Here is a 26,657-nt window from a genome sequence, read left to right on the forward strand (position 1 = left end):
TTCTCGGTGACTAATCTCCCTCCTTAATTTCAAAGCTTCCCAGTCACAAGATGGACTGAGCTTAATAGCCAAGCTTCTGGCTGTTTTGCTATTTTTTTTAATTGTCTATTTAAATCCACTGTGACAACTCACACCTCACCCCTACGTGAGATACTCTGACAAAACTCACCCACTCACACGAGGTTATGATAAGCAGGCATGATGGATTTATCAGGAAAATATCATGTAAATCAATTTTAGTCTCTTCCATAACAGACAGTATTTGTGAACAAGGGAAAAGCAGCAATCATGCTGTATCCTCACATTGGGAAAGTTCGGGCTGCTGCTCTCAAATCTGAGCTCTGGAAATAAAATCTGCATGAAACTGTGGTAGGATTAGGTGCAAATCAATCTCTTGGCAGCCGCCAACAGCTCCCCAACAAAATAGGATGAACCATTTAGCACAAGTCCTGGACCTGGTTTGGGTCAGTGCTGTCATGGCCCCAGAGCAGGCTGGGCTTAATAGAGCCAGGACTGGCAGCAGATGGGAGACTGTCAGGGATGAAATTCAGCAAGATCTGGAGAAACTGGAGAAAGAAGTGGCAATGGGGACAAGTGCCAAGTGTGACACTTGGGGAGGAATAACCGATTGCATTGACAGACAATGAAAAACCAGCCATGGGTGGTTATTGTAGGTTACCAGTGAGTTGAGAGTTGTGCTGTTGTAAAACAATGTGTTTTTTTTTTTAAAAAAAGGCAAATATTCCAAATATCTTGCTCAGAGGTCTGAACAAAAATAGGCTTCTTGAAGGTGGGCTGCTGCTCCATCTAAACCCCGGAAAAGCTCCATTTGAAGGCTGGAGCCAGTTTTGGGTGCACAGCAAGGGGAGAGAGCACAGCAGAGAGCAACAGAAGCCTGAGCAGGTCTGAAGACACAACATCTGCAGAAACAGTCAAACATCTGGATTGTTTCGCCTCAAGTGAAGAGTGAAAGGGCACGTGCTAAACCTTTAAGAGGGGAATAAAGTGTTCTCCAAGGCCTGGGTGATAAGAACAAGGAATGGAGGTGGGAGATGATGGCCCAGAGCCTCTTGGGCAGAAGAAGAGAATTTTTTGAGGTTTCCCAGATTTGGGGAGAGAGCACCAGCCTGGGAAGTGATGCTGAAATGAGCTCTGTGCCACCACCAGCACGTCACCGCTGTTCCTGAGAATCTTATTCATCATTCTTGTGCAACCTCAGCTCGCTTTGCTTCCTCCCACCCAGCTATTTCTTACTTTCACATCCTCACTACTCTTTTGTTCTCTAGATAAACATCGATCACATCCCAGGTTTCCCTTAAAACGCAAAAGCACATTCTCCAAAGCTCCAAAATGTTAGCTCTGCAATGAGAAGGAGACCTAAAGCACTCTCTCACAAGGCAAGGTAGACACCAGTACTGCTCTGAATGTGGTGGTTTTCACCCCAAACCTCTGTTCAGCAATTTTACCTTCATTTCTGGACTGAGATCCCAGTTGCTCTAATCACAAAGAAACACCAGCACAGTTGCCTGGGCACGGTTGGCCCAGCCATAACAAAACAAGGGAGGTTGTGCCGCATGGAGAAGCAGGTCCCAGGCACCACCATGGCTGTCTGCCCCTTCTTTTTGGTTTTAATTTACTTGTTTATTGGTTTAGCATGTGACCACCCACTAGCCGGCAAAAGAATAATGTGGGCAGAGGACGAGATTAAACCAAAATGTTCCTTCTCAAACTCATGGCGTGTGAATTACAAACTGTTGACTTGCAGCTTGAGAAAAGCCGTCCCCATCCATCCCTGAGCACTCTGTGCTCCCCAGCCTCCCAGCCATGGTGCTCCCCTCGCTGTGAGGGGTCTGGGCTGCAGCCAGCATCCCTTGGGAGAACCATCGGGAACATCCCGAGACTGTCCTGGAAACATCTGATGTCTGCAATCCTCACCCACAAAATGAAAACACCCACAAAGCTGAAAGCACCCATGGGCGCACAAGGAGCTGTGTCTGCCAGGGACAAGGCTTGGCCTCATTGCCTAATGACGAGCTGTGCGGCCCTGTGGCTCATGCCTGTGGATCTGAGTGGTGGGATCATAGAGTTACAGAATAGTTTGGGTTGAAGGGACCTTTAAAGTCCATCCATTGCCACCCCTGCCATGAGCAGGGACATCTTCACCAGCTCAGGTTGCTCAGAGCCCCGTCCAGCCTGGCCTGGGATGTCTCCAGGGATGGTTCATCCACCACCTCTCTGGCCAACCTGGGCCAGGCTCTCACCACCCTCAGGGGCAGCAATTTCTTTCTCACGTCCAGCCTGAATCTCCACTCCTTTCATTTAAAATCATCACCCCTTGTCCTATTATAACAGGCCCTGTTAATTCAGAGGCTGCAGAGGAACGCCTGCCCGATTTGGCTTTAATCTTGTTTTCATTTTTGTTCTCTTGAAGGTTGACTTCAGAGCTGGGAGCTCTTTTGCTTGCAGCCCGTACCGCATGCAAATACCAGCCCCTTTCTCTCGCTGCGTTTAACCTTGATGGGAAGGAACTGTTCCTGCCAGATGAGAGAGGGGGAGATCAAGGAGAATATCAGCAAGGCCGTGGCTCTGTGTTTGTACTCCAACCGCCTGACATTTATTGCAGTCTAGACAATACAACATGTCCTGATTACATGGCTCTGGTCCATGCGCACACACGGCTCCCCCAAGGGACACAGCCTGATGCAGGCACACACTGTGGTGTGATGCTGTTCATACAACAGCATCGTTTTCCCTCTCCTTTTTTCTTTTCTAATATTCTACTTTGTACAATGCAGATTTGCAGCCCTATGTGTGTATTGGCACCGTTCCTCCCTACAGCATCTAATGAGCATTAACCGCTATGGGCACCTTAAAAGGAGCTGACCCACAAAGGGTAATACTGTCCCACTCCTCAGGCCACAGTGGGCAGCCAAAATTCAGAGTTTTTAGAGGCTTTTCTGAAGATAAAACAGGGACAGAGCTGGGTACTCCTCCAATGGTTTCCTGTCCGTGTGAACAATGTAACCTCGGATAAAGGAGCTCCTCACCCTCACCTGTTCCAACAAGGCTTCACCCACACACCCTAAGGACAGTGTATGCGGTTATAAATCTGTAATGCAACACAACTAGTAATTTTCTGCTAGACATTTATTCCTGAGTAAGGTTTGCATCTTAAACTACTGAAATACAACATGTAAAGATGGGGGGGGATTGTTCCAGCATCTCTATAGCACTTATTGGGAATAAGTTCCTTCTGCTCATACCTGTGATGATAGAGATGGCTGGTCCCTGCAGGACTCAATTCATCCTTAAATGCTCCCAAAATACCAAGTAATTCATACTTAATGATGTCTGCTTGCTGTTAAGGGTAAAAGATGGAAAATTATAGAGGAATGCTGCAAAACAGATGCTCTTGCCACAACATAAGGATGTCTAGGTACGTTCAGTAGCAGTGATAAGGGCAGCACTCCTGGGCCTCTTCTCCCTTGATGGTCTCAAGACTTTCTGAACATCAAGAAAACTCCCGCAGCATCCTTGTGGGGCTGATGGGTCCTTCAGCACAGCCCTAATTGCCAAATACTTCGATACATATTGACCAGGCATTGGCTATGTTGCTAGAAAATTAGAGCTGGAGGGAATGAGATGCAGCTGCCGGTGCTGCCCGGACAGTCCATTTGGGCCACAGGTTTATTTCTCGCATAGAACTGTGTTCTTGCACAAGTCAGCTAAGGCAGGGCAGGCTCAGTGCCTATGGAAATAACCATGGTAGACCTGCCAGGGGGACCCAGGTGGGGTTTAGGGGGCTCTAACAGGGGTTGGGAGAGTCCTGGAGAAGTCATAGGGCTCTAAGAGGGGTTTGGGGGATCCAAGGAGGGGTTTATGGGGCTCTAAGAAGAGGGGGATGGAGGGGTTTGGAGGTCCTAGAGGGGTTGTTTGGGTTGGAAGAGTGGTCTGGGGAGGTCAGTGGGTCCTAGGAGGGTTTGGGGGAAGTCCTGGTGGATTACGGGTAGTCCAGCAAGGAGTTAGGAGGCTCTAGGAGGGGTTTATGGGGCTCCTGGGGGGAACTGAGTGTTTAGAAGGTAAGTTACCCCTTCTTACATACAGTTCCTTCTGTTAATTCAATTTGAGGTGTATAATTGGGCCGGATTTTACCCTTTCTCATTCCACAGCTTTCCAAAGGGCCGTATTAGCTGGAGGATTAAGTCTCCCATGTGTCAGACCCCAGGGATGGGCTGGGAGTTCATCCAAGGTCCAAGCCTGGGTTTGGTTTACGCGTTTTGCAAGGGGTCAATGCTCTTGAGGGCTTTGTACAAAGCCTAAATCATTGCAGATTAATGGGATTTTATACGGGAATGAGTAGGAGTTGCTTTCTACCCTTATTTATTTGGACTAGCGCCGATAATAGCTCGGGGATTTTCCAAACAGCAGAGTCTCTGCTCAGATTTCTCCAAACAAGCCAAAGCAGACGGACAGAGAGTGGCAAGGAGGGAAACAAGCAAAGCAGATTCATTCTGGTCACCTCTTATCTGTGCCATGCTAGGGTCTGGTGTGCTGAGCTGCAGGGTGAAAAAAGGCTGCCTGAAGGATGAAAATAAAAGCTATTAACTTGCATTGGAAAGAAAAGGGGGAAAAAAGGAGCATTTTAAGCAGTGGCCCAAGTCAGCAGCTCATCCCTGACCCCCTGAGCAACCTGAACTCTCTCCAGCTCCCACGCTGTTACACGGACAAAGCAGTATAGAAAGTACTATTCTCAATAATTTGGTGCAGATATCAAGACACCTTCCATGTGATGGTCAACACAGTAGTTTTCTGAGGTTTCTACCAGGGATTTTTAGTTACTGAGTAATGTTCGTACTGTTTTTCTCGTCCATTTTTCCTGCTGAGGGCTGAGCGAACATTCAGCAAAACACCTTTTTACTGCAAAAATACAGCAACTCCAACTGGTTAAGCCTCTCACTCTGGATTGAAGCACCAGAGGGAAGCCCAACGAAAGCAGTTCCTGGGCTTAAAGAAATATTTTAATATTAGTGTTCAATATTTCAAACCTCAGCGCTGTGAGCAGGAAAGCCTCTTCTTTTTCCCTTCTCAGCTGCCCCTACATCCCTATCAGTCATACACATACCATTCTTTTTACAGTCCCTTCCCACAAGAGTGCACAGCACAAGTTACACGTTGAGACAGCGCCCAGACTGAAGTTTACGCCACATTTTTGTATTAATAAAGACTAAAAGCAAGTCCTCAGGAGTCACAAACTCCAAAAACTCGACACCTCGCAGTAAACTCTGAGCTTCTGGCTCCATCTGCTGCCAGAAAGATGGAAGAGAGAAGGGAACAAGCAGCTACAGCCAAAAAAACCACAATAGACAGAACCAAAGGCTGCTTTTCTACTTAACTAATCCACTAACATTGTTGTTAAAAGACAGACAAAACCGAGATTGCTTCATCATGGAAACTTTAACAGGTTCAATATGTGCAGCTCTTCACCAGATCACGACTGATATGTGTTTGGGTCCTATTAGGTAAGTAACCCATTTTGCTAATTTTTAACTTTAGAATAATGTTTGATGAAATAAATTGATTTCATAGCTGAAAAGAAGCCCAGATAAAGGACAATGTCATAAGTGTAGTTCCCAAGGTTGCCAGCAGGAAAGGTAAAAAAGACAAACCTGTATTGTAGGTTTTCTTACCTCCCTGCTGCTCAATATGTTGCTTTTGCCTTTCACGCGGTGCCTTTAAATCTTGAGTTACATTTAACCATAAATACTGTATTTTTCTGTTTATGACAGTATATATATATTCCACGATTTCATGCCAAAACATACACACGCTTCCCTTGCCAAAGTGCAGGGGTGCCCAGCACAATTGTGCATTATTTTGCACACAAAGCTCCCAGTGACGCTGCCCGGGGTGCCCAGGAACGCGGGTTTGCCTCTTGGGTGCTTAAATTTCTAAAATACATTTCAATTACACCAGCAAAAAGCATCAAAGAAAAGCCATTTCTACACTTGCATCTCTAATACAAAGTAAGAAAAGTCCTCGACAAGTATTGGGAAGGTACAGAAAGGGCATTCTCTGAGCTTGTTTTCCTCACCTCCTATAGTTTTGATGCAAAAAAACCCTCGTAATATGTTATTTAATGTCTTGTGTTTTTCTTTGCACATTTCAGTGTGTATATTACACTAATTGGTAAATTATTTTCGGTTTGGCCTCCTTCAACTTAAACTTTGCTCAGGACCAGCATTTGGCAGAGCAATATACACTTGAGCAATAAGTGGGACAAGTACAACCCCAAAAGCACCGAATTTCTGGCACTAAGCTGGTAAGGGCACTTTAGCTGTCTACATTAATTTTTGGTTAATAAAAGCCCCAAAGAAAAAATTCTAGGGCTAATTAACATTCCAGACAATGAAACCAGAAACTGATTTATAAGCATATTATATGAGCAGCTACATTTGGGAGGTTATGTCGTGTCACTGAGTCCCAGTTTATGCTTGTGAAAAGGCAGACAAAACACACTTCCCGTGATAAAGCCCTTTTGTTACCCTCTTTTTCTCAAAATACACTCAACATATCAAGGGCAGATGATCTGATAGCCTGTAGTTTTCAAGGGCAAATGATCTGATAGCCTATAGTTTTGCCACTTTGCACACTGGAAGAGGAGGAGCTTTGTTTGACGTTTCATTTGGCCGCTCCAGCTGTTCCTGCTGCCTCAGTGACAACTGCCAAGATGGTTTTTGTCAATGTTGCTGCAGAGGTGAACTGGTGACAGGCTCAATATCTGCAAAGAGAAGTCCTGGGTTCCCATCTTCACTCCTGAAATAACATCATTCTGTACTTGCTCTGGCATTGAACTGTAATTAAACCAAAGCAAAAATAACCCTTGTATGAGCTCTGGGGACTTGAGCATCCCCAATCCTGCTCATGAATTTCTGGGTTGCTTAGGTAGGTCCTATGCACCCAACTCACCCAAATATTTGTGATTGTGGGTACAAAGCAGAGTTGAGAGCAACTCAGAGAACTTTCATGTTAAAATAGCAAACTCATCAACTACCCAGTTGCTAAATTAAGGTCATTTAGGATGGCAATTTTTGACTTGTCTTCAGAAAGGCTACACATACCTTGATTTTCTTAAGCTTGTAAAGGAAATTGGGTTCATGAAGCAACTATAAGATGAATAAAAAGCCCAGAAATCAGTCAGCAATGCTCTGCTGCAGAAAGAGAGAAATTTCTCAAGTTCTGAGCAGTCTTGGCCTTGTAAATCTACAACCAGAAAGTGGGCTGGACAAGATTAGAGCTCAGATTGGTCATCAAAAGCCAGAGAAGTATTCTCAGAAATAGAGGATGAAAGTCAGTAGATGAGATCACAGAGTTTTACACGCACATAATTCTTGCTTATTACACAAACTAAAAATAGTGGCGAAAGAGGTTCAAAGCTGTTCTTCAAAACGGTTTGCACAAAAGGGAGCACTGGCTGAGAGAGAAAAATATCACATCGCTGCAGGAAAACCCAAACCCCAACACTTGGGCACCAAGTCCAGCACAGCACACGGGCCACGTGAAATAGTTGAGTTCTCGTTGGCCTTGCTGAATCACAGGAGAACAGAAAGGGCTCAAAAAAGTTACCTCTTGGGAAAACAGAGCTGAATTTTAACTAGAGAATGAGCAATGAAATAGGAACAATAACAAACTTTAGGTATGTAAAAGGCTGTTGCATAAAAGGAAAAGAACCTGTTCCCTGTGGCCTGGGGGACACTATAAAGGGCATTAAGAGAGACAGATGAGAATATGGTAGGAGACCCACTAACAGTGAGGACAGACAAGCACCAAATAAAGAGAGGAGTCTTCTGCCCTACAGCCCTTCCAGGCACTGAAGCAAATATTCTTGCAGTTATTGCACTCCTTTACAATCAGAAATGCCGAACTTCCTCAGCAACACCTTTCTGTGCTTATTTCATATTCCTAAGACTAAAGGTCCCGGTGACACATCAACCCTTGGAACAATGAGGCCTTTCCAAACTGAAATCAGTCTCACTTCATCCACAGCAGAAAACCGCTCAATTTTGCCTCACCCAAAACAAGGTAAAAAGTTCTGTGACCCTAACGAGCAGATTGCTTTATTTCCATAAACTAAAATTGCCTTTAAAATACCACGGGATTATTTACTTGTTCTAATTACAAACACGCGACTGCGTTTAACCCCTGTGCTTGGCAAAGGGAACATTTTGCATTAACAGCAATTAGTCAGGGTTTAATCTCAGCTAAAACCAGCTCAGTTAAGAAACACGAAAAAAACCCAGCAACCTAGCACAAGAATAGCAGCCAACTCCGCAATTTCATGCAGAAAACTATATTGGCAGAGTCCAAAAGCACCAAAACACAGGAGGACCCACCCTGTGAAAAAGCAGAGAAGCTTCCACATAGAGATGGATGGAAACACATGGACTGTGAGGCTTGCACTGTGTATTTTAGTTGCACATTATTTTTTTTAATGCAAGGCATGTTTTGATATAAACATCCAGATTATAGAAAGTTTTATAGCAGTAAAAACACATCTATATGCTTAGATCTATTTTACAAGATTGCAAAGCCAGGCTTGAAAACAGCATCTCTTGTCATACAATCAAAATATTGTACACGCAAGTTCACCAGCATCAACACCCAATTTGTCAAACCTTCAGTGTTAGAAGTTTCTTCTAGTTACAAATGAGAAACAGGAATTCATCCATAATGACAAGTGCTTCCACCCTACAGACATCTCACTGAGGGGCAAAAATGCTGAATGATGCTTTTGAAGTCATATGAGAGTGTAAGACCACCCTTACTAAAATATATATAAATTACGCTTTGAACTTTGGCCAAGAGTTTCAACAATTAGATTTCTAGAGAAATCTCCCTCCCTTCTGGCTTAACTGTACAGTAGGTACATGACTACATGACCAGAACCTCCCCACTTTATTTCCAGTTATTCCAAGATTGGAAACTCTTCAAATAAAATCATTATTTTCTTCAGAGTCATTATATTAATAGTTTGAAGACATAAAAGTCCTCTTAGATAAAAGAAAGAAGAGATGCTTCCTTCAAGAGCCGGCCTTCATCGCACAGATTCCAGCACACCACTTTGGGTCAGTCAGCAGATACACTTTAAAAGCCGCGTGTTCAGAATGACAGAATGGTCTTATGAATTATTTCGATGCACTCTCTGATTTCATCCTCCTTAATGATGAGCGGTGGTGCCAGCCGAATGATATCGCCGTGCGTGGGTTTGGCGAGAAGTCCGTTATCACGAAGCCGCAAGCACACCTTCCAAGCATCATAATCTGCAATTTAATGGAAAAAAGGAAAACACGGCGTTTATGCTACAGCGGAAAAAGCGGCAAAATTGTACCACGTGGGGACAGATTGCCGACTGTTTGCTATCTGGCAGGGAAAAGATGAAGCGTGTTCACAAACTGCCGCAAACCTGCAGTTTGTCCAAAGGGCCTCACAGATTTGCCTCCACTACACCAAGTTTTGCTCCTTCGCAGCTGAGGGTTTGTCTAGATGTAGCAATAAATTTAAAACAGGGAAGCGTGCAAAGGGGAGGCAGGAGAACGCCTGGACAGGACCTCAGACGAGGTCACATTTCTGCATGGATTTCATGCATCGCGTGCACATCTTGGGAAACCACACCAGCTCCCTGCAGCATTTTGCCACTTGGCATATTCATGACAAAAATAATCATCTGCTCTGGCTTCTAAGCAGTTTTCTGATATAATTTAAGGTGTTAATCCCTAGAAACTTGTTCTCAGTCATGACCTTTTTCCTTCCTTGTAACCTGTTGTATTCATTGTTTTCTAACTATCTGGAACAACCAAGCTCAGCCAATTCTTCCGTAACCTGATAGAAATGAGCTCTGTAGATGTGGCCACTTTTCTGCAGGTGAGGAGACAAAAGGTATTTTTTGGAAGCTACATTCACCATCAGGCTTGAACATTATCATATAATAAAATAACTCAAATTATTAAAAATAATTGTTTGGACATACTTGCTAAAAAAACCCCCTATTTTTAATATCACAATCACTTGAATAAATTTTCAGTAGGTACTACAGTACTATAGCCAAGATCTGAACCCAAACATGATGCCTATAAACCATCCCCCATACTCCATTAAGATAATTCTAATTTAAATTTAAAAGATTTTTTTCACGCTATGATTGTGCAGTTGATTATACTTCCTTACCTTTTGTTTCCCGAATTACAATTGCATTTAAAAGTCCTTTTCCTCTTACACAAGTTACAACATCAGACGGTGTCTTCATGAGCTCATTCCTCAGTATGTTACCCATTATTTCTGCATTTTTAGCCAACTCTTCCTCTTCAATTACCTAAAGGGAAGTCAGACCTACAGTCAACCGAAGTGCACTGCATTTGTTTTATGTACCATGCTGGAACGGATGACAAATGACATTACAATTGCTGAGATACAAAAGCTGCTGCATCTGAAGTGTCACTGCAAAGGCTGCACATCCAAGCAGATCAGTATTAAGCCTTTATTCATTCATGTTTACAAGAAACAATAATCTCTTTGAAATCTTATTCTAAATTAGCTGCTTTTCATTTGCCATTATTTACAAGTAAACAGTAAATCTCTGAAGATTCAGTCTGTCCACATCCAAATAATATAATTATGAGGCTTTCCCAGTGACTTGTATTAAATGCAGTCAATTATGCAGTCACAGAATAATTAAAACAGGGACTCTGGACAAGACATTTTACTATCTTCTGTTTGAGCTCCAGTAGCATATACACATTACCAAGCTCACAGAGCGATAAAATAAGCCAATTTAGAAATGTCTTTGTGAAATTAGTGAAAATATTTGAATGAATTTACATAAGTGTCTTGAAACTTCCCATAGATAAATTTTATTTTGTCATTTGAGACACTGAGACCATAAAATACACAAAGATTAGGACGCATTTCCAGTAAAGACTTCGGAATTTGGTTTGTGATCTGTGCAGTTGACCACTACCAATTTTCCACATTTAAAGCTAGATTTCTACTTGTAATGTAACAAATTCTATCATTAAAGCAAGGATCATGTCTCTGTGACACCCTTTTGTTCTTTGGGCTTCAAATCTCTCTTACTACACACAAACCTCCAGCGCTGCCATCGCAACGCGGCAAGCTAAGGGATTTCCTCCATACGTAGATCCGTGTTCCCCAGGCTTGATGGTCAACATAATGTCATCATCACACAGCACTGCTGAGACCTGAAATGGGAAGGTCAGCCCATTAAGTGAGAACAGTAAACTTCAATATCTCAGAGCAAACTTTTCCTCGAGGTTCAGGAAAGGATAATTTTCAGCTTATGATGATAAATTACATTTAGACTCTTGCTTCTGTATAGAGGAGAACACACCTGATAATCACCTATCAGCTTAATCCCTTATATACATGTAGCTATAGGGGTAATGTATCTAACTACAGCTGAGGGGCATTTCTCCAAACTGAATGATTTCAAGAGTTCAAGCTTCAATACTCTGTTTAACAACTCAGAAATACCTTAAATCGGCCAAAAGAGTTCAAGACATAACTTCCAGCCTAAGCAGCAGGAATTTAAGTCACTTCAAAAGGATAAAAGTCAGTCATGTGGGCAGGCCAAACAAGTGAAATAATGCCAGTTGTTCAGAAATCGCTTTGTGATAGAAGTTTTACCACACATTAGTATTTTTTTCCTTCACATCTAATAACCTGCCACCCAAACAAGTCAAGTATCGACATCATGGAAAGTTCAGGACACTGTATAGCCATATAAAGGTAATATTATGTATTCCATAATTTTCTTATGTGTCTCTCACAGGTTGGACTATCTGGGTCATAAATCACAGTTAATCCCGTGAACCGCAATTTTCAAGTACAACAAACACCAGATTTATTGTTCTTCCAACTCCAGATTTTCAGTGTTTATTTACTTCAAAACCATGATTCAACAAATGGATATTTCTTTGTTACTCACAGGATATAAGCCACCAGAAAGGGCCTTTCCAAGAAGAATCATATCAGGTCTCACATTTTCATGGTCAACAGCCAGCATCTTCCCTGTTCTGGCTAAACCAGTCTGTATTTCATCAGCAATAAACAGAACCTGGATAGAGACAAAAAGAAAATAAATCCACATGTGGAGAATGATTTCCACTCCCATTCCTAACTCAGTTCTAACAACACAGCGTAATTGTGCACAGTGAGTGAAAAACCTTCCAGTTGCATTACACTAAGTCCACAAAGGTCCTTCCTTTACCTCCTCTAAGACTTCTGGACATACACGTATTATATGAAAAGTGAAACTACTTACAAGTGAACATACCGTCCTCTCTCCAACACCTTTAGCATATTCTTCTCTAGGTAAGGCATAGTCTACATAGGGTTGGACACTGTCCAACTAAAATCTCTTTGTGATATTACAATGAGTGAAATATCCAAAAAGTTAAGATTCATCTACCTTTCCTCTCAATTTTTGCAGCTCTGCAAGTCTTGTTGTCTGATGTCTAAGTGTCTAAATAATGCTGAGAACCTAAATACAAGGTTTTGATATTGTTTTCCTAAGCAGCACTATTGCCGTATACTGCTATTTGTAAAGTAGCTTTTTTTTCCCCTGAGGTATCACAGCAATAATGAAGAAAATTTTATTAATTATATGTCAATACCTTCCTCTGAAGGTAAAGAAGGAATTATGAATAGCACCTAGAAATTAAGAATCAGAATCCTATTGGAACAGAGATCACTGACTTTTAAATCAGACAGGGAACAAAGGGAACAAAAAGCTGTACACCAGCAGACCTTCTTTGTTGTTTTTCGTACTAAGGATGTGGCCTCGGCCTGTGGGAGACGCTGACCAAATAATAAGGAATTAGGCAGCACAGACAACTGAAGGGCATGTAAATATATACAAAACACACATTCCCACCCTTCCAGAGACACCGAATGCAAGTCTAATTCAGTGTGACTTCACTAGCAGAGAACAGAAATTAGGGACCAAACACTTTGTTTTCAAAACTAAGCATTTCTTAGTAAAATTCAGATTGGACGTAATATTCAGAACAGGAGTCAGAAATGTGGTATGAAAGAGAATCTGAGAAAAAAGCCGAACAAAAAGATCTCTGCTCTTCAGAGATCTTAAAAGAACATTCATCAGCATATGACCATTCTCTTCAGTGTCTCATTCTGTGACCCATTGCTTTCACTAACTCTTGGTAGCACTTATGCACTCCAGCAACAAGGTCCCTTGACAGCCATGGCAGAACCACTGCAGTAATGGGCTTCTGACCCAAGGAACTTCAATTGTGAAAAAGAAATTAGAAGTTAAGTTATTTTAAAATAAATGCAGTTTCAAGAACATTAATTAGAAATGTAAATCAGTAACAGCAGTAAGACACAGTGAAAAAAACTGTGCACTGCTACATCCTGGTAAAGTATTGTCAGGAAATACAAGAAGTATCTCTACCCTATTTCATGGAAAGAAAATGAAATTAAGTGGTATATCAAGTCCTGTACCTTGCATACAAGGATGACCTTACAAGATATGCCAGTAAACACAGTGTGTAATGTTTAAGCTACCTTTTTTATAGCCAATTCCTTACATTGTGTTTCGTGCAGAGGTCCCGCACTCCTGTGAGATAACCTTGGTCAGGAACAACCACACCTGCTTCACCTTGAATTGGTTCAACCATGAAAGCTGCTACGTTGGGATCTTGGAGGGCCCGCTGGAAAAATGGACATATGGAAAGGAAAGACACAAAGAAAAAGCTTTTAGATCAAATTTAGAAAATATAGAGACAAATACATATAGCAGAACTTAGCTCTAATCCTAGTGTTACATCTCAAATGATGATAATAGTATTCATGTCAGGCTGTTATCCCATCTCGGTTCCAGCACAGAAGCCTATGTCACTATTCACCTCCAAAAATCAGCTGGTGTGCTTGCTTGGGAAATTACAAACCTTAAAAACTGCAAACCCAGACAAACAGATTACCGGATCAGTCCGTAGATTACCTCAGAAATACACTCAGTTTTGCATTACCCCGTACAAGACAAACAATTACTCAACACTTCCCCAGTACACCTCAAACAAAAAGGAATGGAGCCTCTCCAGAACAATTTTGTCACCTTAAAGCAAAGTCCACAGCTACATTCTTGCACCATCATGTTCTAAAAGGTTTAGAAATCCACGAGACTCAAGAGATATAATAATCCCCAGCATGAATTTGCTACAGCTTTTCTCAGTATTGCCCCATAAACAGAACAGATTCAGTTAACAGTCTGATGGACGTGGATCTGAATTTCAGGTCTCCAGGGTGCATTCAAAGCCTCGATAAAGCTGGCTGAAAGCCACTAAATACTTACGAGGCTTTCACAATGGGCAGCCTTGCGCAGGTTCAAATCTGAGTAAGCTTTTCCACTCTGCAAATATAATAGACTGAGGGACCTTTTTTTCTCCTAACCAAACTCAAGCATGTCTGTGTCATAAACCCTCCAACCCGCACAGACAGTTCACTTGCACTAAGCAGACCCAACAGAGGACAAGCCAACTTGTCACTCATGGAGACGATGTACCCAGATGATGGAAAAGTGGTGACACCAACGTTCCTAGTGTTTCAGGACTATCTGTGTTTGACTGGAACCCTCTTGCCTACAAGGGCTGAAGTCCAGCACCCTACAGATGCCATCAAGCACCATTTACCCCGTAAACCTAAGCTCACATTATGAGGGTGGGATTATTTTCAATTAATCAAGGTGAACTCTTCCCAACAGCTTGACAGGCTGCATCTCAGAAAAGCCAGGGAAATGCAGAACCACTAGTGTTTCGGTAGCTTAAGTGAAACACCAGTTTAGCGTGGTTTTAAGGATGCTGCGAAACTGGAAAGCCTTGTTTGCAACTGCAGTGAATTCTGGTCATCTGGTTATGGAAGAACACACAGCGTTCCTGAGGCAAAGATACTTGTTTCAGAATCCAAGTCCTGACTTTAGAATGTATGTTACTGATCTGAATTCCCTCACTGTTTATCTGCTTTTGTACCTTGAACATATTAGTGACGTGGGAAATGAAACAGATTGTGTGGTTTTCCTTTTACATCCTACAGCAAAACTGAAAATCAAAACCAAAGCAGACTTTACACGCATTTTCTACATGTAATTATAACATACATATTTTTTACATATGTCTAGATACATGCATCTTCACGTCAAATCACATATTTCAAAGGATAAACTTCTGATTTTCCAAAGAGACACCATAAAGTGATTTCTTACAAGAGAACTAAAATTGTCAAATACCTCAAGAGCTGGTAGGTCGTTGTATGGGATCACTTCGAAACCTGGCATAAAGGGTCCAAATCCATCATAGCTGGATGGGTCGGTAGAACTAGAGATAGCAGACATGGTTCTGCCCCAGAAGTTGCCAGCTAAAAGAAGAAAAATAAAGTGGGGGATTGTTATAAAACAGATGAAGAGACAGAACGATTTATGGGAAATCACACTTTCCATTTGGAAATGCATTTTAAGAGCAGTCTGACATTAGAATGTCAGCAGCCTTCTGATAATTGTTAGCATTTTACATTGATGGTATAAATATATTATATTGCTATATCAAAACCGAAAGAAAGTTATACTGTAAGACCTGGCAAGTATACAAAATAATTTCCATAAGCTTTGTTAATAGTCTGAAAGATTGATAATACCTCAGAAATAAACATCTTTTGAACAAACAGGTGCAGCTTTTACATAAACATTACTCATTAAATGTAGAAAAAAGTAACCACCACTCAGAATTGAGATCCTAAATACAAAGCTGCCAGCAAACCTAAGTCAAAATATACATTTCTGTGCATTTCAGAGGCCCAGGAGAAGCCATTCACATTGGTAAAAACATTGTGACATTGCACTATTTCATATAGAAACATCAGTTAAAATGTCTAGGAACCAACTATCACCAAGATTATGATATATTCATCTTAATGTTTCAGTTAAATAAATATACTCTTAGCTAATCACTAATAAGGTGCTTAATAAGACTAAGGAAGATTAAAGGTTCAACACCTTCACAGCATTACAAGCCTTTTCTTTCTTTCCCCCGCCCAGTTTCTTTGTCCAACTGCGATCCCAGGGGCAGAGACTGTTCTCAATGCGCAGGAAATCCTGAAGTTAATTATTACTGACGCAGCCAGCTCCAGGCACTGAGGTAAATAGCATTACAGTGCTGCCCGCAGCAGAACAATCCCGGCCACGCTTTGCCGAGGCACATGCTTGTCACCTCAAGGTTATGTCGGTGCACCCTCTGGATCCTGAAATAAAGACTGAATGGCACAAAGTGGGGCTGTCTGTCTGCCCCTTTGCGCTCCAGTCTCCATGCTGGCCCACAGAATTGGCATCAAAATCTCCGGACTGATGTTTAAAGTCATTTTTTTTGTTCTGACCATAGCTACCCAAAAGAGCTTTTTTCTCCCGAAATGCTGGATTATGTCAAGAAAAAGACTGCTATTCTTTTTTTCCAGCTACTTGGCACATAATTATATATTGTGGTTAAGGGGATGGGATCATAAAAATGGAGAGCATATCCAGTTTATCAAGAAGAGAAAGCACTTCCTAAAAGTTAATTGACTGAAGAGCAAAACAAAATATATATGGAAGATATTTGCTCAAAGAATCCCTAGAAGAAAAAAAAATCTAATTGGTCCTAGAAACCATAATGCAACATTCAACTATGAATTTCAATTTATAAACACTACCTAATGTTCAGATGCTATATGTTCCAAAAGTCAAAAATAGTACTTGCAGCTGTAGCAATTACAAAATATTTAAGTAGTAAGCTTTATTCTGGAAGGTTTTATAAAATCCAGAAGCACTGAAAAACATTAGAACTGACAAAAATACTTCACCTGTAACCAAAGAATACCAAATGTAAGTTATCTGAATTAGACTTTTGTTTAAGCCAAGCACAATAGTCTCTTCAGGAACAGGTCACTTCTCCCTGTTACAGAGCCAAGCAGAGTAGGTAGGTAAAGCGAGGAAGTATACCATGTATTATATATAATCAGGACTTTCCATTGTTTACTTTAGCAATATTGCTTTCACTTTCATGATATCATCAAGATTACAATATGGCTTTACTGGGTTAATGCCAACTTGTGGAAGACATTAAGAATGCTGAAGAAAGCCACTGGTAGGGGAAGTCTGAGAGGAAAGCGGGTTTAACCCAACTGTGAAATTTATGAGAGGGGTGGCAGCAATTGAAGAACAAACTCAAGGGAAACATATATGAAAATCAACTAATTAGGAATAAAAGCAGTTAAAAGAGCATTGAAGACTGAATGCACCTTCCATGGGACTTCAGGCAGCCATTCATCATTTTTTGACAACGAAAATAAATAAACTACAAATAATCTCCACTTCATACATTCAATTGCTGTTTATAAAGCTTTATAAACCACCACATTAACTATAGTTTCCTTCCTGGATTTAAGTTCATTGTTGCATTTCCTGTGCAAAATCAGACATTATCAGCAGCCCCTGACAATGCACAACTGTCCTCATCACCTCTCGATGCATAGGACGCCATGAGGAAGATCCAAAATCGATTTGTCATGGGAATTATATCCATACCTCTGGCTTTTACAATCAATTCTGTTAAGAACACGTGTTTCTTAAAGGACATTACTTTTCAAAAGATGTTTATAATTCACTGTAGCTATTTAAGGTTAAAATCAACTAGTCAGAAGCATACACAGAATATTTTGCCAACAGAATATATTTAAGACTGAACTTCATGAATTTAGAAGGAGGCACTTTGAGAACATTAAGGTCCTGCAAAGACTGTTGTAGCCACAACAGTACTTTTTAATCAGACTCAGCAACAGCAGATATGTGAGTATGAGATCTTGGCTTAGACTATTCAAATGTCAAAGGGTGCAGAGACCTTCAATAGGCTTGCTTCAGTGAAAAAGTAACAAGAAATCCAAACAAAGACATTAAGAATATGGCAAAGCAATCACCACAGCTACAGGAGAAAAGAGCCAGTGTCTAGAGCTCTCTTCTTCAATCCCTCAACTCATAACACGCGCTTAACATACCTGCAAAAATAATTTTTGCTTTGTATTTTGGAATTCCTTTCACCGTGTAAGCCCACTTGCGAGCCAATTTACAGGCAGTTTCTCCAGCTTCCACTCCTAAAACATAAAGCAATCTCATTATCACACATATAAAACAGGCTATCGATGCGGTACCAAATATTACAAAACAATTAAATCTCACAGATAAGAAATAAAATGGAAATATATATTTTTTTTACCTGTGTTCATTGGAAGAACTTTGTTATAATTAAACATTTTGGTGACCATCTCCTCGTATTCGCCAAGTACATCATTGTAGAATGCCCTAGATGTCAGGGTTAGTTTTTCAGACTGAGCTTTCAGAGCATTCACAATCTTTGGGTGACAGTGGCCTTGATTAACAGCACTGTAAGCACTCAGAAAGTCAAAATACTTTCTACCTTCAACATCCCACACATAAACACCTAGAAAAACAAAAGTATAGTAAATATACAAAATAAAAGAATATCTGAGATAATACTAAATGCTATAAGCTAATAGTTATAGTGCGCCCTAGTCAAATATAAACGGTATTCTCACTGTTCCATAAGGCATATCAGAAAAGTACTTTAACTGCCAAATAAACATTTGATAAGGAGAGCAGGAGTGACAAACACAGTACAAATAAATGCCCAATGAGGAATCAATAAAAGCAGCATTTCCCATATAAAACTGCCATCCCACTAAGTTACTAAGGAGTATGAGATGACTACTTCCCCTTCAAGTCCTTGTTTTGAGTCCTAAAAAGATGATAGAGAATACTTTTGTAAGAGAACTAAGAATAAGAATTGGAGGTCATTAAAAAGAACCCAAGTAGTCTCAAAACTCAGAGGGTGACAGCTTTGAGTTGTCAAAACATGTAGTGATAAAATAAAACTATTGGATCACTATGCTGGTTACATTTTAATACAAAATCATAGAATTTAGCCTGCAGAGCAGAAAAGCCCCTTAAACAGAAAGACCAGAGAAGATTTAAATTAAGCAGTAATACAGGAACAGTACACAAGGACTTTAATAGGGGTGTCCAATAGACCTTTTCATGCTCACATTAACATTGAAACTTTCCACACAAGGTAACAGAAGAAATAAAGTTGCTTGAAGCTTTCTTGCTTACTTATTCTAAAAATTATCAGAACTTAGACCTCTACTTAAATAAATCATTTTAGAGAGACTACAGTTTTATCAGGTAGCCTCACACATAATCATTGCGTTCTTTAACCAGTAACTAGATGTCCTTATCTCATAAATTATCTCAATCTCTCCTGCCTCCCCAAAAAACCCAAAGATTCAGAAATGTATTAGGTCAAAATCATTATGTCAGGATCCCATCCCTTTTACGCACACACATCCCACCTACGCCACTCAGGGAAATGTAAATAAAATACCTTTTCCTTTCTCCAGAGCAACTGGTAGTGGGTGATAATTGTGGGCACCATATTTAGCCTCACGCTCAAATATGTATTCAGAGGATACAGGTCTTTGAATGGTTTTTTTGGTGGCAACTGAGTTAGCAGAACCCAGTGAGCTGTGAACACCTCGGCAGAGAAACGCGACGCTCTGAGGGCGGGTTAGCTTGGAAAACATCATTGACTTCAGGTATGCTGTTACAGATCTGGAAAAAAACAGAAAAAGAAATAAAGTTAATAATTAGCACTAAGAGTATTTCAGAAGAAATGTATGACGCTATTGAGGTGGCTTTACTGCCAAGATTACAAGTTTCTCAACTCTTTTGCAATTCAATTAAGAAAGCTGATATGAAGTATAATGAATGCGGTACTAACTTCAAATAAGTTTGGGGTGTTTTTTCTATTTTAACATATACTCACAGTAACGGAAAGGAAACTAAAATGTGTGACCTATCAAAGCTATGAACTAGTCACATCATTTTTCCTGCAATAGTGTTCCTTTTCCACTGTGCCTTAAATTACGACTAGATTTATTAATAGAAACTACAATAAGAAAGGTAAATTTATCAGACTTCTTGTGCTACTTAAATGCCTGTTGTCTAACAAAGATTTCCACCAGTTAAATCGTGTCACAAAATCATAAAGTAAATAATATAATACTGGAAAATAGCACCTGACCCAAACAATGTTTAGCTGATAATATTATCAAATTTCATAAAGGACTGATCAGTTTTAGCAGAGATCAGATTTAAAAAGCAAAATCTGTGATCTTTTCACATAACTTGCATTCTCGACGTTAAAACACTCCAAGGCACTCACTGTTAGTAGCATTTTAAGACCTTCAAAAGTAGATGGAAAGTAATAGTATGTCAAATATTAATGACTGTTACAGCACCCTGTATTTTCTTACTAAAATTCAGGGATACCCCCTTGTACTGTTAGCAGCCAAGTGTAATCTGAGGGTAGAGTTTCACGGGACAAGTGCACAAGCGTTTCCTCCTTGTCTTCACCTCTGTCAACATAAAGATATAGAACAGACCCAGAGAAGACATTTGCTTTAACAAGACCAAGAGTTATCAGAGCTCAAGTTTCTTGCCTTCCAGAACATCACACTTAGAAACAACAAAATGTATCAGCCCAAAGGGAAGATCACAGATTACGCTGACAATTACTCCATTTATCAAATACAATCTCCCTTGTAACACACTGTGCAGCAAACTGAAAAGCTAAGAAACCTTGATACTGGGAAACTACCTAGCAACAAAAGTATACTGTAAAACTTAAGCAAAATGTACTTATTAAATATCAAGAGGAGAACACAGGCATGTTTTACACAAGGGTGCTGTTATTTCAGGCTGCTTGCGGGGACAGAAATATTAAGTCACAGATTTATTCTAAATTTATTTTGGATGTGTCACCATAAACAGAGCGGCATTTCTTTCAGCAGACTCCTCAGATATTACATTGCTTCTCCCCAGTTCTAAGCAAAGCCAGAGGGCTATTTTCTGCATCTACTGAATCAGCTCGCCCTTCCAAGTCTTTCAGAAGAGTTAATGATCTCCATTCCAGCACGAGACGATCAGCAGCTTCTCATCTCTGGGCATTTTACCAGTCATCATGAATGGCCACGTCTTACTTTGCAAGACCGTTACGCAAAGCTTTTGCAAGTTAAAACGACAAATACTTCTCTGTGCAAGAAAAAATGTTGGCAGAAACTCAGGTCAGCTGCACTGCTCAAAATTACAACTTGCTTTACTCCTACAATTTAATTGGTCTGTGACACTGCGGCCCCTGGCACACCTCCATGGCACAGCAGCTAATTTGTTAACAAGCTTCTGTATTTTTGGAGATTTTCCAGATGTTCCTGAAACGAAAGCTGTAAAGGAATGAAACTTTACTCTGCCTGTATCAGAGAGCTACCACTGTGCACAAAGAATTACAGACTAGCCATTTGAGGTTCTTCTTTTACTTCTGGCTGGAAAATCTTAATCAGAAATTTTTAAAAGGGCTTTCCTGTCCATGAGGAGAAATGTCCTGCAAACTACACTAGTGAGGCCACATCATTTTAACTGACGTGTGGAGGATTATGTGGAGTAGGGTTGAGTGAAGCTGAGAATTACAGATGAATCTAGAGTTAAAAGGCGAAGAAAAATCTGGTTTTGATAATCAACACAAGATGAATAGAAATTTCCCGAAAAAGGAGGAGCACAATAAGGGAAAGAAAAAAAAATAAAGAATAAAAAAAAAAGCAAATCACTGCCAGCTTTGAGGAAGTGAGAAATATGACCATGCGCTGCAACATGCAATACCAGAATCAGAAGCCAGGGCATTTCACCAAGTGAAAAAAGACTTGCATCAGAACAGAAAAAGCTCAAAGCACAGCTGGAAAACATACTTGAACAACTTTGGTCAACTGTTGAGCAAGAATATCGAGTCCAGAGCCTGCAGACTTCACATGTAAATTGAATGGTTGTATATACCCAATCCTTTATGTATACGGAAATACACCCCAAGGTAAATAGCATGTATTATCAAATACATGAAAAAAAAACCACTCAGATTCACGTTGATACAGCACAGAAGAACCCGCACCACATCACAGCCTTTACCAACTGTATACAAAGGGAACGAACATTCAAGAGGACAAGCTATAGCAGGCGCGTATCAGCCTTGACATGCCAAACCACCTTTTCAGACTAATACCACATCACAAACAGCCCAGGACCCAGACTGGCAGCCAGGAACGAGCAAGCTGTGAAATACCAGCCCCCCGTTCCACCCCTCAGCCAAGGCAAAGCCGGGATCCTGGGGACACCACCCTGGATGGGAGCAGAGCTGAGAGCAGGCACAGATGAGAACGCTGGATCTCTGGCACCACGGCCTGCCCACCCCCTGGGGAGAGGCTCCGCACCCCCGGCTCCATGTCCTGCCCACCCCCTGGGGAGAGGCTCCGCACCCCCGGCTCCATGTCCTGCCCACCCCCTGGGGAGAGGCTCCGCACCCCCGGCTCCATGTCCTGCCCACCCCCCGGGGAAAGGCTCCGCACCCCCGGCTCCATGTCCTGCCCACCCCCTGGGGAGAGGCTCCGCAGCCCCGGCTCCATGTCCTGCCTATCCCCCGGGGAGAGGCTCCGCACCCCCGGCTCCATGTCCTGCCCACCCCCTGGGGAGAGGCTCCGCACCCCCGGCTCCATGTCCTGCCCACCCCCCGGGGAGAGGCTCCGCACCCCCGGCTACCCACACAGCAGCAACGCCCGGGGGGCGGGCAGGCGGCGTCCCGGCCCCGCAGCGGGTCTGCCCCGTTCTGCGGTGAAGCGCTCCCGGCCCCGCCGCAACGCCTTGTCCCGGGGTACAGCCCGAGCCCTCCCGTTGCCTTGGCAACTGGGCCTGCTGTGGCTTCGCCCCACAGCCGCCGTCCCTCCGCCGCCGCGGGCCGGAACCCGGGGCAAGGAGGCTCCGCGGGAGGCAGGAATAGCCCCCGCGGGCCCGGTCGGGCCGCCCCCGCCGCGCTGTACCTGCCGGCTGCTGCTTCTCTGCCCGGAGCCCGCGGCGAAGAGGCGGAGGCGGCCCCGCGGCAACTGTCACCGCTCCCCGACCCGCCGCACGCCACGCCCCTGCCTGCCTGACGTCCTGCCGCTACCACCGCCGATTGGCTACCGCTGCAGATTGACGGCCTCCACCCTCTCGCCCCCGCCACTCCCCGTGCGGCGGCACCCACGTGCTCAGCCAATCAGGGTGAGATGCCGGCACACCCGCGCGCCAAGGCCCCGCCCAGGCGGCCGCTGGCTCCCTTCCCTCAGAGCTGCCGGGCGCCCGTCCCGTCCCTCAGGCTGCGGGGGCTCTGCTGAAATGGGCCTGGGGGACAATTTTTGCAGCCATAGAAACCCTAACCCCTTCGAGAGGCCGAAGCCCCCGGCTCTGCGAGCTTCGTGGGCCGAGCCCAGCGCCCTCCCGCCGGCTATCCGCCGCCCAGCCGGCCCCGCCGCAGTGCCAGGCGGCCCTTGGCTGGGAGTCACTGTGGTAAAAGGGCCAGGATGGAAAAATTTTGGGAGGGACTGAGGAGACATTTTTGGAAATGAGAAGTGTGTTCCTGTGTAACATCACCTAGGTGTTCCTGCTCCGGCATGGGGATTGGTCTGGATGAGCTTTTGAGGTCCCTTCCGATCCCTGACGTTCTGTGATTGTGTGTGAGGTGCGGGGATGACTGTGGTACCTCAGCTGCTCCCTCAGGATAGCGGCGTCTGCAGGGCCTGACCTGTATCTCATGAGAAGTGCCGCTGTGAAGACAGCAGAAGCCAATCTGTGATCTGTGAGTGAACTTCTCCCTGCTTCTTTTATACTTGAGGATCTGTGGCTTATAAAAAATAAAAAATTCAGGGATTCATGAGCCAACAGTGTGCACTGGCAGCCAAGAGGGCCAACAGTGTCCTGGGTGCATCCAGCACAGCGTTGCCAGCCGCTCGAACTGCTCTGCACTGGGGCAGCCTCGCCTGGGGCACTGTGTGCATCTCTGGGTGCCACAGGATAAAAAGATATTAAGCTGCTAGAGAATGTCCAGAAGAGGCTACGAAGTCGGTCAAGGGTTTGGAGAGGAAGCTGTGTGAGGAGCGGCTGAAATCACTTAGTTTGTTCAGCTTGGAGAAGAGGAGACTGAGGGGAGACCTCATTGCCATCTACAGCTTCCTCGCAAGGGGAGGAGGAAGAGTAGGCAGTGAACTCTTCTGTTTAGTGACCAGTGACATAACCCAAGGGAATGGCAAGACAATGTGCCAGAGGAGGTTCAGGTTGGACATGAGGAAAAGGTTCCTCACCCAGAGGGTGGTGGACACTGGAACAGGCTCCTCAGCAGGGGTGTCACAGCCCCAATCCTGACAGTGTTCAAGAAGAGACTGGACACATGGAGTGAACTGTGGAGTTGTCTTGTGCAGGGACAGGAGTTGGACTCCAGGATCTTTGTGGGTCCCTTCCAACTGAGGATATTCTAGTAACTTCTAGTAATTATTTTTCCTAATGAATTCCTTACGTAGCTCCTGTGCCAACTGTTTGCTGCCTATGCGTGGGATGCACCACCTTGTGCCAAAGTTCCTCCAGCGTGGTACCGTGCCAGGAACGGGCTGCTGGTCTCCACTGATAGCGTGGCATTGATGGAGCTCTGATCTTCACACCCTGCTGCCTTTGGAGGTGGAGAAGTCTGCAAGGTCTGCTGCAGGAGGGCCCAGCGTGTTCTTACACAGAGCTGGGAAGCAGTAGGTAAGCAGGGACAGGCTGCAACCAGCCAGCACAGCCCTGGCCTTTCCCCAGGCTAAATGACACTTGGAGAGCGTTTTGTAACCAGTAAAACTGGGTGTTCACAAGGAACTCTGAGGTATGTTTGATAACTATGTGCTGCTTCTAAGCCAATAGAAAAATACTAAGAGTATTTCACTTCTCATCTTACCCACCTTACTGGATGGGGGAGGAAAGCCCAAAACCTCAGTCTTGACAGTGATGACAGGGTGCCTCTTGCTTTTTGTCCATAAATTGTCCTGACAAGTCTATCTACACTAGAAAAGAGTTCATTTTTTCCACAAAGAAAACATGGTATCCTGGGCTGACAGTACAGAGAATTTGCATATCTTCCCCGCACTAAAGCAACCCTATGTTTGAAAATATTCCTGAATCTTGTCATCTCTTCTAACCAAATTGCTCAAACCTTGGATGTCAGGGAGTAACGTTGCTTATGCACTTGGAGAATACTGCCCTCAGAGAAAATTTTCTCAGTGTGCAGTCAGCTTGATGCAGCAAGGGTTGGGAGTAGAACAGATGATACCGTGCTCTTCATAAATACACATACAGTTAGGCTCAATTTGCTAATATATTTATGTCTCTTATTAGCCTAATTCTGCCAATGTTGAATCCAGAAAGCACCGAAATGTTGTGCTTTAGGTGCTTAATTGTGAAACACATTTCGCTGTCATGTCTGTTGAACGAAGACATGGTTGTACTGTGCCAAGTCTCTTAAGTCCAGAAGCAGTTATTATCTAGGAGCTATTGAAACCCCTTATTTCTAGCTAAAGGTGTGATTTTTTTTTTGTAAAACTCCTAAAATTTTAAGGCTAAAAATAAGCAGTTTCTAGTATTATACTTGGTCCTAGTTCATCTCTGGTGTAAGGAAAAACCACATTATTTTCTTTGCTATACACTCATAAGTCTTAAATGGCCTGGTTGGACACAGGCCAAGACTTGCAATCTGTGAGACTGATGGGATTTTCCTGGGTAAGAAATGTAAGTTTAAGCATCCTTTTTTTTCCAAACTATGGTATTTCATTAATATGCTGTATAGCTTGTCAGCTTGCTGAAGTCATGCTAATGATGCCTTCTACCTATTTAGCCACAAAAATAAGATACTGGGAGATACATCCTTTTAATCTTTCATAGACTGAATTCTCACTCAACTCAAGAACAGCCTTTTACCTGCCTATAAATGCTGTTTTTCTCCAGGACAGTCACTGTTTTAGATTCATCCAGCCACGCACTTTTCAGAGGAAGCAAGAAAATGTAGAAAGGACATAACTTGTTGAAAGGGTTAAACAGCACATATTGTATGATGAAAACACACATTTGAAAAAGAATGCAAGCTAAAGGCAAGCAAGATGAATTGCTGAAGTGCTGAATCCTGGGTTCAGGCTCTGCCACATGAAGCCATAGTGCCCTGAGAAGTGATTTCAGAAGCCAGGCGTCCAGCCTCAGTCCCAGGAAAACAGAAATCCTGTATCCAAGTAAACACTGCACATTACTGTCTGAAATGCGGAGTTTCAAAAACAAGCAAACAAACAACCCTCAAGCAAGAAAGGGCTTGCTTTCCATTGGATTCTGCAAGGCCTGACAGAAGTTTAAACAAAAAGGAAAAATGGTTTATGTGCTCAAATACATAGTCTGAAATGTATAGATACTACATGTAAATGTATTTTTTTAAAGCTGATATGGACTGTTTCTGAGATTAAAAAATGACAAACATTAAACAACTCTCAACTGGAATGTAGTTATTCAACATGAGAGTGACTTGAAACCCCTACTTAATGTAAGCTTGATCACAGTTTTATATAGGATGGGTGTAGTCCTGCTGTGACTCACTTTCTTTCCTCCTTTG

At 42.7% G+C, this 26,657-nt stretch overlaps 1 protein-coding gene across 3 annotated transcripts; it reads right to left on the minus strand.

Moving 5' to 3' along the window:
- Positions 1-8,473: 8,473 nt before the first annotated feature.
- On the minus strand, positions 8,474-23,137 carry OAT (ornithine aminotransferase). Of its 3 annotated transcripts, none has more exons than XM_080347378.1 (10): positions 23,044-23,137; positions 19,509-19,735; positions 18,324-18,548; positions 18,106-18,201; positions 15,314-15,441; positions 13,620-13,742; positions 11,999-12,127; positions 11,139-11,252; positions 10,222-10,366; positions 8,474-9,317 (listed from the first exon to the last, which is right to left on the minus strand). In XM_080347378.1, the coding sequence occupies exons 2-10, from the start codon at positions 19,708-19,710 to the stop codon at positions 9,157-9,159; spliced, it is 1,323 nt and encodes a 440-aa protein (XP_080203504.1). In that variant the 5' UTR covers positions 19,711-19,735; positions 23,044-23,137; the 3' UTR covers positions 8,474-9,156. The 3 variants fall into 3 exon arrangements, with proteins under 3 accessions (XP_080203504.1, XP_080203505.1, XP_080203506.1); XM_080347379.1 differs by lacking the exon at positions 23,044-23,137 and adding an exon at positions 22,770-23,017; XM_080347380.1 differs by lacking the exons at positions 18,106-18,201; positions 18,324-18,548; positions 19,509-19,735; positions 23,044-23,137 and adding an exon at positions 16,076-16,176.
- Positions 23,138-26,657: the final 3,520 nt, after the last annotated feature.

Source organism: Nesoenas mayeri (assembly GCF_963082525.1).
Source record: "Nesoenas mayeri genome assembly, chromosome: 7".
NCBI classification, from domain to species: domain Eukaryota; kingdom Metazoa; phylum Chordata; class Aves; order Columbiformes; family Columbidae; genus Nesoenas; species Nesoenas mayeri.

Coding starts and splice junctions, on each gene's coding strand:
- OAT (XM_080347378.1), bottom strand. CDS start 19,710: ATGATGTTTTCCAAGCTAACCCGCCCTCAGAGCGTCGCGTTTCTCTGC. Junction 18,549..19,508: donor TGCTCTGGAGAAAGGAAAAG/GTATTTTATTTA, acceptor TTGTTTTTCTAG/GTGTTTATGTGTGGGATGTT. Junction 12,128..13,619: donor ACCTCTGCACGAAACACAAT/GTAAGGAATTGG, acceptor GTCTCTATCCAG/GTTCTGTTTATTGCTGATGA.